This window comes from Rhinopithecus roxellana, chromosome 16, assembly GCF_007565055.1.
Source record: "Rhinopithecus roxellana isolate Shanxi Qingling chromosome 16, ASM756505v1, whole genome shotgun sequence".
NCBI classification, from domain to species: domain Eukaryota; kingdom Metazoa; phylum Chordata; class Mammalia; order Primates; family Cercopithecidae; genus Rhinopithecus; species Rhinopithecus roxellana.
Window position 1 is genome coordinate 9812559 of NC_044564.1, and position 11979 is coordinate 9824537.

At 61.8% G+C, this 11979-nt stretch overlaps 1 protein-coding gene across 7 annotated transcripts in view; it reads left to right on the forward strand.

The window, feature by feature from the left end:
• Positions 1-10198, forward strand: part of SNAPC4 (small nuclear RNA activating complex polypeptide 4) — a 28036-nt gene extending 17838 nt beyond the window's left edge. For all 7 annotated transcript variants that reach the window (XM_010372731.2, XM_030919893.1, XM_030919892.1 and 4 more), the window contains 11 exons: positions 1114-1208; positions 1904-1983; positions 2376-2858; positions 3714-3791; positions 3971-4220; positions 4680-4750; positions 5197-5307; positions 5989-6016; positions 6541-8255; positions 9284-9422; positions 9964-10198. In XM_010372731.2, coding sequence (XP_010371033.2) covers positions 1114-1208; positions 1904-1983; positions 2376-2858; positions 3714-3791; positions 3971-4220; positions 4680-4750; positions 5197-5307; positions 5989-6016; positions 6541-8255; positions 9284-9415 — 3043 coding nt within the window. In that variant the 3' untranslated portion in view covers positions 9416-9422; positions 9964-10198. The remainder of the gene's footprint in view (positions 1-1113; positions 1209-1903; positions 1984-2375; positions 2859-3713; positions 3792-3970; positions 4221-4679; positions 4751-5196; positions 5308-5988; positions 6017-6540; positions 8256-9283; positions 9423-9963) is intronic.
• Positions 10199-11979: the final 1781 nt, after the last annotated feature.

Here is an 11979-nt window from a genome sequence, read left to right on the forward strand (position 1 = left end):
TGGCGTCTCGTGGTTTTGACATGCGCTTCCCTGTGGCCGATGTTAGCAAGCGTGAAGTGGCATCTCATGGTTTTGACGTGCGCTTCCCTGTGGCCGATGTTAGGGGGTGTGAAGTGGCGTCTCGTGGTTTTGACGTGCGCTTCCCTGTGGCTGATGTTAGTGGGTGTGAAGTGGCGTCTCGTGGTTTTGACATGTGCTTCCCTGTGGCTGATGTTAGTGGGTGTGAAGTGGCGTCTCGTGGTTTTGACATGCGCTTCCCTGTGGCCGATGTTAGCAAGCGTGAAGTGGCATCTCATGGTTTTGACGTGCGCTTCCCTGTGGCCGATGTTAGGGGGTGTGAAGTGGCGTCTCGTGGTTTTGACGTGCGCTTCCCTGTGGCCGATGTTAGGGGGTGTGAAGTGGCGTCTCGTGGTTTTGACGTGCGCTTCCCTGTGGCCGATGTTAGGGGGTGTGAAGTGGCGTCTCGTGGTTTTGACGTGCGCTTCCCTGTGGCCGATGTTAGGGGGTGTGAAGTGGCGTCTCGTGGTTTTGACGTGCGCTTCCCTGTGGCCGATGTTAGGGGGTGTGAAGTGGCGTCTCGTGGTTTTGACGTGCGCTTCCCTGTGGCCGATGTTAGGGGGTGTGAAGTGGCGTCTCGTGGTTTTGACGTGCGCTTCCCTGTGGCCGATGTTAGGGGGTGTGAAGTGGCGTCTCGTGGTTTTGACGTGCGCTTCCCTGTGGCTGATGTGGAGGTTCTTTTCATGTGGTTGGTGACTGTTCATAGAAATAGATTTTTAGAGAAGTGTCTCTTTAAGTCCTTTGCCCATTTTTAACGTTACTTGTCTTGGTATTATTGACTTGTAAGAGTTCTTTGTATGTTTCAGATACAAGTCCTTTATCGGACACGTGATTTGCAAACGTTCTCTCCCAGCCTGTACGTGGTCTGCCTACTTTTTTGATGGTGTCCTTTGAGACACAAAAGCTTTACTTTTGATGAGGTCTCCTTTCTCTATCGTTTTCTTTTGTTGATTGCGCCTTCAGTGTCGTATTCAAGAAACCACTGAAGCAGCTTGGGACAGCAGTGGGTGGCATCTTAGCATCTAAAATGTTCTTTGCTTTTCATGTCACTTTCAGGTATCTTAGGAGATTACATTTCAGCTTGAAAAAGGGACGGTGGAATTTGAAAGAAGAGGAACAGTTAATTGAATTAATAGGAAAATACGGTGTTGGTAAGTTGTGGATAGTTTGTTCTTCTAGTTTCTTTTTTTTTTGTTTTTTGTTTCTTAGAAAAGAGATCAAGATAAAGACAGAGCAAGCTCTGTCATCCAGGCTGGGGTGTGGTGGCGCGACTATAGCCCATTGCAGCTTCACACTTTTGGGCTCAAGCCATCCTCCCACCTCAGCCTCCGAAGTAGCTGGAACTGCAGGTGTGTGCTACCACACCCAGTGAGCTGTGTTTTATAGCTAAGTCTTGACTTATATTTGCAATGTCTCCTTAGAGTGAATCCTAGCTATGGTATTGCCATGTTCAAGGACACACCAGATAGTGCGGCCCTGCCCTGTGAGAGCAGCACCCGTGCTTCTCCCGCTGCCCCACACTGTGAAGAGCAAGAATCGTGGGAGGTGGCTGGTGCGGAAGCCTTGGGGGGAGCAGATATGTGAGGCCTGTGTGTGCTTAGGGACGATTCTCCTTCTCAGTTACACGTTTGGCAGAACTTTCCTAAGGGGCTGAGCAGCCAGTGAGAATCTCATGCTGCCAAATTGTAGGTGCCTGACATGCTTGACCCCTGGTTCTTGCCCAGCGTGAGGGTGCCCCGGAGGCCCCACTCTGATGGGGCCCACAGCAAGTCTCCTGGGGAACAGCCAGCCTGTCTTGGGGAAGAATCTTTGGATGAAACCATTTCATGGGGTTTGGCTTTTATAGGTCACTGGGCAAAAATAGCTTCTGAACTGCCCCATCGGTCCGGCTCCCAGTGTCTGAGCAAGTGGAAGATCATGATGGGGGTGAGCCTTTCGCTCTTTCCTTGTCGAAAACCAGATCACGGCCTGGTCAACGGGGGGTCCAGCAGGCGGAAGGTGGATGGCAGGGAGACAGGAGCGGGGCGGGGGGGGGGGCAGGAGGGGGGAGGGGGGCAGGAGGAGGGGAGGGAGGTGGAGGGCAGGGAGATAGGAGCGGGGTGGGAGGGGGCAGGAGGAGGGGAGGGGGGCATTCGGTTTCTGGCCTTGGCATTTATTCTGGGTGGCCAAGGGCAGAGGGAGACCTTGCCTCGGCAGTGGCTGCCCTTGACCCCAGAGGCACCCCGCTTGGGCCTCTCCCCAAAGGGCTGGCCTGCTTGCTGCCGTCATGGGTGAACTGGGGTCGCCAAGGCCTCTAAGTAGCCGTTTCCTCCCCTCAGAAGAAGCAGGGTCTCCGGAGGCGGCGGCGGAGGGCCCGTCACAGCATCCGGTGGAGCTCCAGCAGCAGCAGCAGCAGCAGTGGCAGTGGCGGCAGCGGAAGGGGCAGCAGCAGCAGCAGTGAGGAGGAGGTGCCAGAGCCAGAGCAGGCAGAGGCTGAGGAGGGTGACAGAGCGCTGCTGTCCCCACAGTATGTGGTCCCGGACATGGATCTGTGGGTTCCTGCCAGGCAGAGCACCAGCCAGCCATGGAGAAGAGGGGCAGGGGCCTGGCTGGGAGGCCCCGCTGCCTCCCTCAGCCCTCCCAAGGGATCCAGTGCCAGCCAAGGTGGCAGCAAGGAAGCTTCCGCCACAGCCGCGGCTCCTGGAGAGGAGACGAGTGCAGCGCAGGCCCCTGCCAGGGCCCACAGCCCTGTCCTGAGAGCTGCCCAGGCCTCCCACTCGGCAGACACTCACCCGGTGGGCGCAGAGAAGCAGGCCCTCGAGGTAGGCCCTGGCCCCGGTGTGCCATGGGAATGTACTTTCGTCACTGTGCGCCAGGGCTGACGCTCGGGAATGGTGCAGCAGCAGGGGCCCCAGGGTTCGTGCGCATCAGAACACGCTGCTTCTGGCTGAGCTCTAGAGAGCTGTGTGTGGTGGGGACTGTTGGGGAAGCCTCCATTTTTCCCAGTTCGTTGATTGTTTCAGGGATATGGCTGAATGGGCACTTGTACCTGGAGGCATCTCTGAAACGTTTCACCCCCAAGTCAGGGTTGGGGAGGGAGGCGGCAGTGGGAGGAGCCCCTCCTCCCTCCCCGTGAGCCTGTGCACCTGGAGGCCCTCCCTGGGAAGGGCCTGTCCACCCACTTAGGACCAGCCTGGCTCGTGGTGCGTCTGCCCGTCTTAGTTGGTCTTCACCATGTCAGGCCCTAGGTGCAGGCCCATCTCTGGCCGTGCCTGTGGGAGCAGTCAGAGTTGAACAGGCTCGTCTGTCCTGGGAATTGTTGGCGGGGACAGTGGACACTGAAGCTACTGGCAGAGTCAAGTGCATGGCACTTGCTGCCACACAGCCAGCATCTCCCTAGGCCAGGGCGTCACCTGGAAGGGCTGCTGCTGTCAGCCTGAGGAACTGACTGGGGGGCGTGGGACCCTGTTAAGTGTCCCAGGAGCCAGGCCTTGCAGGGAGGCCCTGCCTGGAGACCCCACACTTCCCATGGTGGACGTTCCCATGAGGTAGAGCAGCTGTGCACAGCCATGCTTTGGAGCCTGCGTGAAGAGGCGGTTGCATGTGGGCGGTGAGGGGGAGGCCCCCGGGTGCCCCACACACCCCATGTGCCCTGCCTCAGGCTGGTTTCTCATCAGGGAGGGAGGCTGACAGTGCCTGTGGAGACCGTGCTGAGGGTGCTCAGGGCCAACACGGCTGCTCGGAGCCGCACACAGGTGAGGCCTGCCGCAGACACCTGCACCCATGCCACCACGCACCCCGCCCTGGTCTGAGTGATTCCTCTCCCTGCCAGTCATGCCCTGACGGGGGTGGAGGGCAGCACTGGCCACCGGGCAGGGTCCACTCCAGGGTCCGAGCCTGGCCAGGGGCCCCAGGTGCCGCCTTCTCTTTACAGAAAGAGCAGCTGAGACAACTGCCCCTGCCCACCTCGTCCCCAGGGGTCAGCTCTGGTGACAGCGTGGCCCAGTCCCATGTGCAGTGGCTACGGCACAGAGCCACCCAGAGTGGGCAGCGGCGCTGGAGACACGCTCTGCACCGGAGGCTCCTGAACCGCAAGCTGCTGCTGGCTGTGACCCCTTGGGTGGGGGACGTTGTCCTGCCCTGCACACAGGTGCCCCAGAGACCCGCCGCAGTGCAGACTCAAGGTATGGCCTGGGGCTCCTCTGGGGGCCTTCTGGGGCCAGGGGTGAGGGTGAAGAGTACATCCAGCCTGGCAGATGGTGGTCATGGGGAAGTGGCCTCAGCAGGGGAGTCTTTTTGGGGTGGGCCCCACCTCTGGTCAGCTTCCCATCCCTGAAGGTTTTCAGAACACCCAGTCAGCGCCAGCCCTCCCTCCCTGCCCCACCACTCTTCCTGGGCCAAGCACATGGCAGCTGGACTAACATTGTTTTGTGTGGTGACAGGGCTCGGAGGGCCCACCCTTGTCCAGCCGTGGCTGTAGGGTGCTGGTTCCAAGACTTCCCTCCCACCCTGGCCTGGCTCCCAGTCTTGAGGGCTCCCAGAGCCTCCTCGAAAGGCACGTGGGAGCTGGGGTCGCTTTCTACCTGTGCCCCTGTGCCCGTGGGAGCTGGGGCCGCTTTCCACTTCTCCTCCTGTGCCCGCAGCGGACGGCCTCAGGGAGCAGCTGCAGCGGGCCCGCCTGGCCAGCACGCCTGTGTTCACCCTGTTTACCCAGGTAAGCTACCTGGGCAGAGCTTCGTTTTGCTTGGCCTTGTAAAAAGTTCTTGAAGTTTTGAAATCTGCAATAGATTCATTCCTCTAAGTCTAGTTATCTAAAGTTTTCTAGCCTTGAAAATGCACTTTCCATGCCTTACACTGTTAGCAAGTGAATGTGGAAGGGGTGCCGGCTACAGCGTGCTCTGTCCCCGTCAGACTAAACAGTGTCTGGGGAAGGGGGTGCCCGGGGCCCCAGTATGAGTGGAAGATGCCAGGGGAGGAGAGCAGGCCTGGGGCTCATGGGAGGCCCTCCTGGATGTCCACAGCCTCACTGCCTCCCCCGTGTCTGCGTCAGGAGGGAGGCTGGCACAGCCTCAGGGCTGCCCCAGGCTCTGCCTAGGCCTCTGGAGCTTTTGAGCTGCTACCGAAAGCAGCTGCGGTTAGGCCGCCTCCCGTGTCTCTCAGCTGTTGCAGATCGATACTGCCGGCTGCTTGGAGGTCGTCCGAGAGAGGAAGGCCCTGCCGCCCAGGCTGCCTCAGGCTGGTGCTCGGGACCCACCAGTGCATCTTCTGCAGGTAGCAGGCACTTGGGGTGAGAAGTGAGGGTGACCCCTGCCCGCCCCACCCGCTCCGCCATAACCCCTTGGAGAGGCATCTGTACTTCCCACTTGAGGGGACACAGCCCTGAGAGGCCAGGGGAGGTCAGGCAGGTGCAGGTCGGGGCTGACACTGGGGTCCACGTGCCTGTGTTCCCCCATAGCCCTGCCGGGTGGTCATGAACATGGGTGGTCTGCTGGGGGTGTCTGGTTCTTGCCTTTCTGCTCCAGAAACCAAACACACAAGTTCAGCAAGGCCTCACCCCTGAGCCCCGTCACCTGGGGGTGGGGTGACAAAGCAGTGTCACTCACTGGAGGAGCAGGGACAGCATTGGGGTACCCCTGGGCCTCCATGCTCCCAGCCCCCTGCCTCTCCTGGTGGACCCCACCCTGCCCCCAACACCCCGGAAGAGCTCTCAAGGGCGCCCTTGGGAGGAGTTGCACTGAGGGGGTGCACGAGGCCAGGCCTTTGCCTGCTGGGCCACACGCTGGGCTGCTCCTGTGGCCCCGGAGTTCCTGCAGAGGCGTGTGAGAGGCCAGCAGCAGCCCTTGGGGCCTCGTCCCCATTTCAGGGAGTGGCAGGGGACAGCCCAAATGCTAGGAGAGGTGGTCCAGGCCCGCGAAGGACATCTGAGCTGCTGACTCTCCTCTCCTTTTCCAGGTGCCCTCAAGTGCTCAGAGCACCCCAGGTAACCCTCTGCTTCTCTGCCCTGGTGGGGAAGAGGTCTCACCTGGCCCTGGCTTTCACCTGCAGCCCCCAAGCAGCACAGCCTGTGGCCCCTGGTGACAGAGATCCCTCGAGTCCCACCACAGGGATGAGAGTCTGGCTGGGCCAGCTTGGCGCTCCTTGGGCTCCCCTTGCAGCCCCGAGGCTTCCTCAGCATGGGGCCCGGAGGCAGGGGTCGTCTTGAGCGAGGGTCCACCCGTGCCCAACGCCGGCAGCATCGGGCAAGGCCTGGGCTCCCAGCTGGTCTCAGCCAGCATTAAATGGGCTGGGCTTCCCAGAGTGCCCACTGCCCTGGCTTTGACCAGAGCATTGGGTTCTGGGGCAGCTACTGTGACTCAGGAGACCCAGGACGTGCCACTTGACCCCTACTTGGCTCAAGGCCCTAGACTCCTCACGGGATCCCTCCTGATGAGGGGATGGCAGCGAGGGGCTGTCCCTGGGCCAGATGCCTGGGGCTCATCAAGTGTGGGTCTTTCCTCCCCACAGGCCATCTCTTCCCAAATGTGCCAGCTCAAGAAGCCTCAAAGAGTGCCAGCCACAAAGGGAGCCGAAGACTGGCGTCCAGCCAGGTGGAGGGCACCCTCCCCCAGGCATCCCCACTGGCTCCGACTGGCCCCCGGCCCAAGCCCAAGACTGTGTCAGAGCTGCTTCAGGAGAAGCGGCTTCAGGAGAAACGGCTTCAGGAGGCCCGTGCCAGGGAGGCCGCCCGGGGCCCGGTGGTGCTCCCGTCCCACCTGCTGGTCTCCTCGCCTGTGATCCTCCAGCCCCCTCTCCCACACACCCCACATAGCCGCCCAGCCCTGGGTCCCACTGTCTCAAATGTTCCACTCTCGGGGCATGGGACCCCCGCAGCAGCCAAGCCTGGCACTTCAGGCTCCTGGCAGGAGGCTGGGACTTCAGCCAAGGACGACAGACTCTCCACCATACAAGCCCTGCCCCTCGCTCCTGCCTTCACAGGGACCGAGGGCACAGCCCCTGCTGCTTCCCGAGCCCCTGGCCTGGACCCCAGCCAGGTCTCTGTGAGCTGCCCTGGGAGTGGTCTCGGACAGTCACAGGCCCCCACTGCATCCCAGAGGCAGAGCCTGCCTGAGGTATCACCCTTTCTCCCTGCAGCCCCCAGCCCCACCCCACTGCCCATCCAGCCCCTTAGCCTGACGCACGTAGGAGGGCCACGTGTGGCGGCCAGTGTCCCCCTGCCTGTCACCTGGGTGCTCACAGCCCAGGGGCTTCTCCCTGTGCCAGCTGTGGTGGGCCTTTCCAGTCCAGCAGGGACCCCTGGCCCCACAGGGCTGGTGGCCACTCTGCTGCCTCCCCTGACTGAAGCTCAGGCGGCCCAGGGCCCCAGGGCCCCAGCGTTGAGTAGCTCTTGGCAGCCCCCAGCCAATGTGAACTCGGGACCAGAGCCTTCCTGCAGGACAGACCCCCCAGCCCCTCCCACACACGCCGCCTCCCAAAGTCCTGCAGAAGTGGATGACAGTGTGGCTGTTGTCCCTGGAGAGGCCCAGGTGGCCAGGGAGATACCTGCACCCAGGACGTCCTCCCAGACTGACCCCTCTGAAGCAGAACCCGCATGGCCCAGGAGGCTGCCACCCCTCAGTGGTGTCATTCCAGCAAGTGAGCCAGGGGGGACGCTGGGGTCCCCCTCAGGGACACAAGAGCCCAAGGGGCCTCTGGACCTGGAGAAGCCATCCCTGCCCCAGCCTGGGCCTGAGAAGGGGGCCCTGGACCTGGGCCTGCTGTCCCAGGAGGGCGAGGCGGCCACACAGCAGTGGCTGGGGGGCCAGCGTGGGGTGCGGGTACATCTTCTGGGAAGCAGACTGCCCTACCAGCCCCCAGCCCTGTGCAGCCTTCGAGCACTGTCCAGCCTCCTGCTCCACAAGAAGGCCCTAGAGCACAAGGCCGCCTCCCTGATGGCGGGGGGCGAGGCTGAGCGGCCAGCTGGAGCGCTACAAGCCTCACTGGGGCTGGTGCGGGGGCAGCTCCAGGACAACCCAGCCTACCTCCTGTTGCGGGCACGGTTCCTGGCAACCTTCACCCTCCCTGCGCTCCTGGCCACCCTGGCCCCCCACGGCATCCGCACTACCCTCTCATCAGCCTCGATAGCAGGCTCCGAGAGTGAGGATGAGGACCTCCTGAGCGAGCTGGAACTCGCAGACAGGGACAGGCAGCCGGGCTGCACGGCGGCCACATGCCACATTCAGGTAAGGAGCGCGCCCAGCCCCACTTCCCCACGGTAGGCGGCGGTCCCTGGGGCACCCTTGCCTGCCTAGAGCGGTGGGGTGGGGGCCGGTAGAAGTTGTGGGCGGGAAGGCTGGCTGCTGGGTGTCTCAGGAGGAGGAAGCTGCCCAGTTGCGTGTAGATTCTGCAGAAGTGGCCTCCCTTTGGGGCAGTGTGGAAAAGAGAAGAGAGGCCTCATTCTCATGCAGGAGCCCCTGGCTGTCCTGGTGCTGCCCAGCCAGGTGGTCTTGTCAGTGAGAAGCTCTGGGACGGACGCTGACCCACCTCTGAGCAGGGTGGGCCATGGGCACAGTGGAAGGTAGTGGCTGTGTTCGTCCCTGGATTTCTGGGGTCCCAAAGGTCCCTCTCAGCTGTCACCTCTCTTGAGTATCCTTGGGAGGAGTTTTCCAAGCTCTATAGGCAACACCATGTTCGGAACCCTGAAGGAGAAAGCACGTGGATGGGGCCCCAGAGAGGCCTTCTCACCTGGTGCCAGGGTGCCCACTTCCAGCAGCCGGGTGGCTGGCCTCCCTGAGAAACCACCAGAAGCAGGCCGCCTCAGCTTGAACCTGTGAGCCTGTCGTAGGGAATGTGGCAGAAGGCCTTCCATCTCTCCCCACGGTTGTGCTTCACAAGTCACTAGGCTGAAGTGAGGGAGAAAGCAATGCCCGAGAGTGGGCAGAGGACCCCGGCCAGTCAGGGGAAGAGGGCCCCCGTGCCACATCCGTGTACAGCCTCCTGCCCTGCCGGGGTGTGATGGCCGCCCCATGGGGGAGCAGGAGGCCTGCCACAGGGATGGCTTAGACGGGGTCAGAGCCCCCGAGGGAGGGAGAGCACAGTCATGTGTGGCCCCAGGAGTGCCTGGAGCGGCTCCTGCCCAAGCTGAGGGTGCCCGGTCCCAAGTGGTACACTCGCCCACAGGGCCCCTCCTCACTTCCCTGTCCCTTTCTCGCCCATAGTGGCTCGGGGGATGGGGGTCACTCTTGTCCCCACTGCCTGGATTTCGTTTCAGGGACCCCCAGACTCTGGCAGATGCTCTGCCTCCTCCTGCCTGGATGCTTTTAATGACCTTGATGTTGACGACCTTGATGTGCTCAGAACCCGGCATGCCAGGCACACCCGGAAGCGGAGGCGGCTGGTGTGAGCAGCAGGTGAGTCCTGAGTGGGGAGGCCGCTGCCCTACGACCCAGGGGACAGAGTGGTCCAGACGGGGGGTCTTGCCTCTGCTCCGCCTTCAGCGCCCACAGCAGCCGTGCTGGGTTAGGTGGGCAGGTCCAGGGTCATGGAGGCCCTCCAGGGGGAGAAGCATTTAACCCACATCCTTCCTGCTGGCCACCCATGCCTCGGGCCTTGGCACCACTGCGCCCCTGACCACAGGTTCATTCCCTACCTTTGTTGGGGTCTGGGCTCCTCCCTGGCCGCTGTGCTCTGGTGGCGCCCGGTTCCCGTGCATTGCTCCGTCATCTCCCCACTATCACCAACCACAGCCCACCAGGCTGACTTTTCACTGCTGGGGCCCTGGTGCCCAGACAGCAGGTGGCCTGGCCCTTGGCACATGTGGGTCAGGTTCACCAAGCAGACCAGGAGTGACTGGCACTGGGGTGGCCTTGGTTCCTGTCTGTCTGTCCCAGCACTGCTTGAGGTCTGGCTGGGGTCAAGGGCACCCCAACATCTGGGTGTTCTGTGTTCCAGGACAAGCACTCCTCAGAAGCCCGTGGCCCTGCTGACGAGAAACAGCCCACCCCCAGCCTGCGAGAAAGGCAGCCAGCCAGAGGCTAAGTATCTGCTGGCCACCCACCGACCAGGTCCGCAGTGAACAGAGGCAGGCCTGCCAACTGACCATGTGGCACGGGGCATAGCTGTTCCCCAAGTGCACACCTGAACACTTGGAGGAATAAAGTTCTGTTTTTAATTGTGGAGCCGGACACAGGCTGTTGTGGTTTTGTTGTCCTGAGATACTGGGCAGTGTACAGGGATCCCCTGCCCAACTGGGGTCAGGCCACTGCCTGGTGGCTGAGCCACCCTAGTGCAGGCAGTTCGGGGACAGGCAGGGTGCTGGGGGCCCAGCACTGGGGTCCTCGAGGCCTCCTGTACCCTGGCTGCTCTCCCGGCAGAGAAGCAGGCTTTCACCCATTTCATGGAAAGCACCTGTGGCTTTGTTCTTCATGCTGAGCCGGCACCCTCCCCAGATGGCTGCCAGCCCTCGCACCTCCCCGGCTGACCCAGGGGGTTCCCTGGAACAGGTGACCTGGATACCCAGATACGATGGCAGCCACCCCAACTTTCACTGTTCCTTTTGCATGAGCCTTTCTTGGCATAAGACCAGCCCCCATCTTCTCCGTGTGTCCCCGCACTCCCTTTCCTTCATCTCTGTAGCAACAGTGCCCCCAGGCCCTTGGCTGTCAGGGCTTCACTCCCTCACTGGAACCACCGTGGGGCCTCAGCCCTGGGCGCCCGGCAGACAGGACGGTCCCATGGCCGGCCACGCTCCTGAGCATGTGTTGCTGTGCCTGGTTCTCTAGTAACTAGTGCCTAGTCTCCTGGGGGCCACTCTGACCTGTGGGTTATTTAGTGGTGTATTATTTAATTTCCAAATATTTAGGGATTTTCCAGGTAACTGTTACTGATTTTTAGCTTCCGATATGGTTAGAGAACACGGTATGTGTGTTAATTCCTAAGGACACCACAGCGAAATCACTGGAGTCCCTCGTTTTACAAGCTGGGGAAACACTGGGTCATGAGGGCCTGGCGCCAGTTCGGGCCCACCCCCAGCAGGGCCCAGGACGGCGTTCCTGCCTGCACACTCGCTCATGCTGCTGGTGGGGGGCCCAGCCTGGAGTGTGGCATTCCCAAGAGCCCCAGAGGACCCCGAACTCCACTCCTCAATGCGTGATGTCAGGCCTGAAGGCCGGGGGCTGGGAACGGGTAGGTGAGCTCCGCACCAGCTTCCTGGCCTTCCACCCTGGCGGCCCCTTCTCAAAGCTGTTGGGTGGCAACTCGGTTCAACCAGCTTTACCGGGTGAGGCGGGGCCTGGGGGTTCCCAAGCCTGCAGGGATGAGGCTCCAGCAGCCCACACGCTGAAGTGCACAGTTCAGGGCAGACTCTGCTGCCCGTTGTCCTTGGATGGGGGGCGAGCCGTGCCCTGCCATCACCGGTGCTTCTGAAGCTGGCTTGGGGGACCCTGGGAGTGGCCTCAGTCCTCACGTGCATCTGGAGAAGAGCAGGGATGCCTCGTAACAAGGATAATGATATCGAGCGACACTTCTGAAAAGGGACGCTTCTCCCCCGTGTGCAGCTGGGTGGTGGCCGGTGCCATGGCCCCTGGCAGGCTGCAGTGGCCTCCTGGGCTCCATAAGGTGGGCTGCAGCCCTTTGGTGACCAAGGCGTGTGCTGGCCATGCTGTGTGGCGGTGTGCCCCCCTGCACATGCCCTGCCCCGCTGTCCCGAGATGCTGGCAAGGGCAAGGGTGTCCGCACAGGGCAGAGCATGCCCTCCTGAAGAGGCCTTCAGAAACCTATGACCAGGTCAAAGCGACTGGGTGCGGTCTGGCCTCATCCAGCCTCCTGGGGGGTCTCTGCTGTCTCTTCTACTTGCCAGGTGCCAGGGCTGGGCCTCTGGGGCATTCTCAGGACCCCCGGCCCCCGGCCAGGCTGGGAGGGCTGACAGCAGCTTTCCTTTGGAGGGCAGACGACTTCCACTTCCGTCTG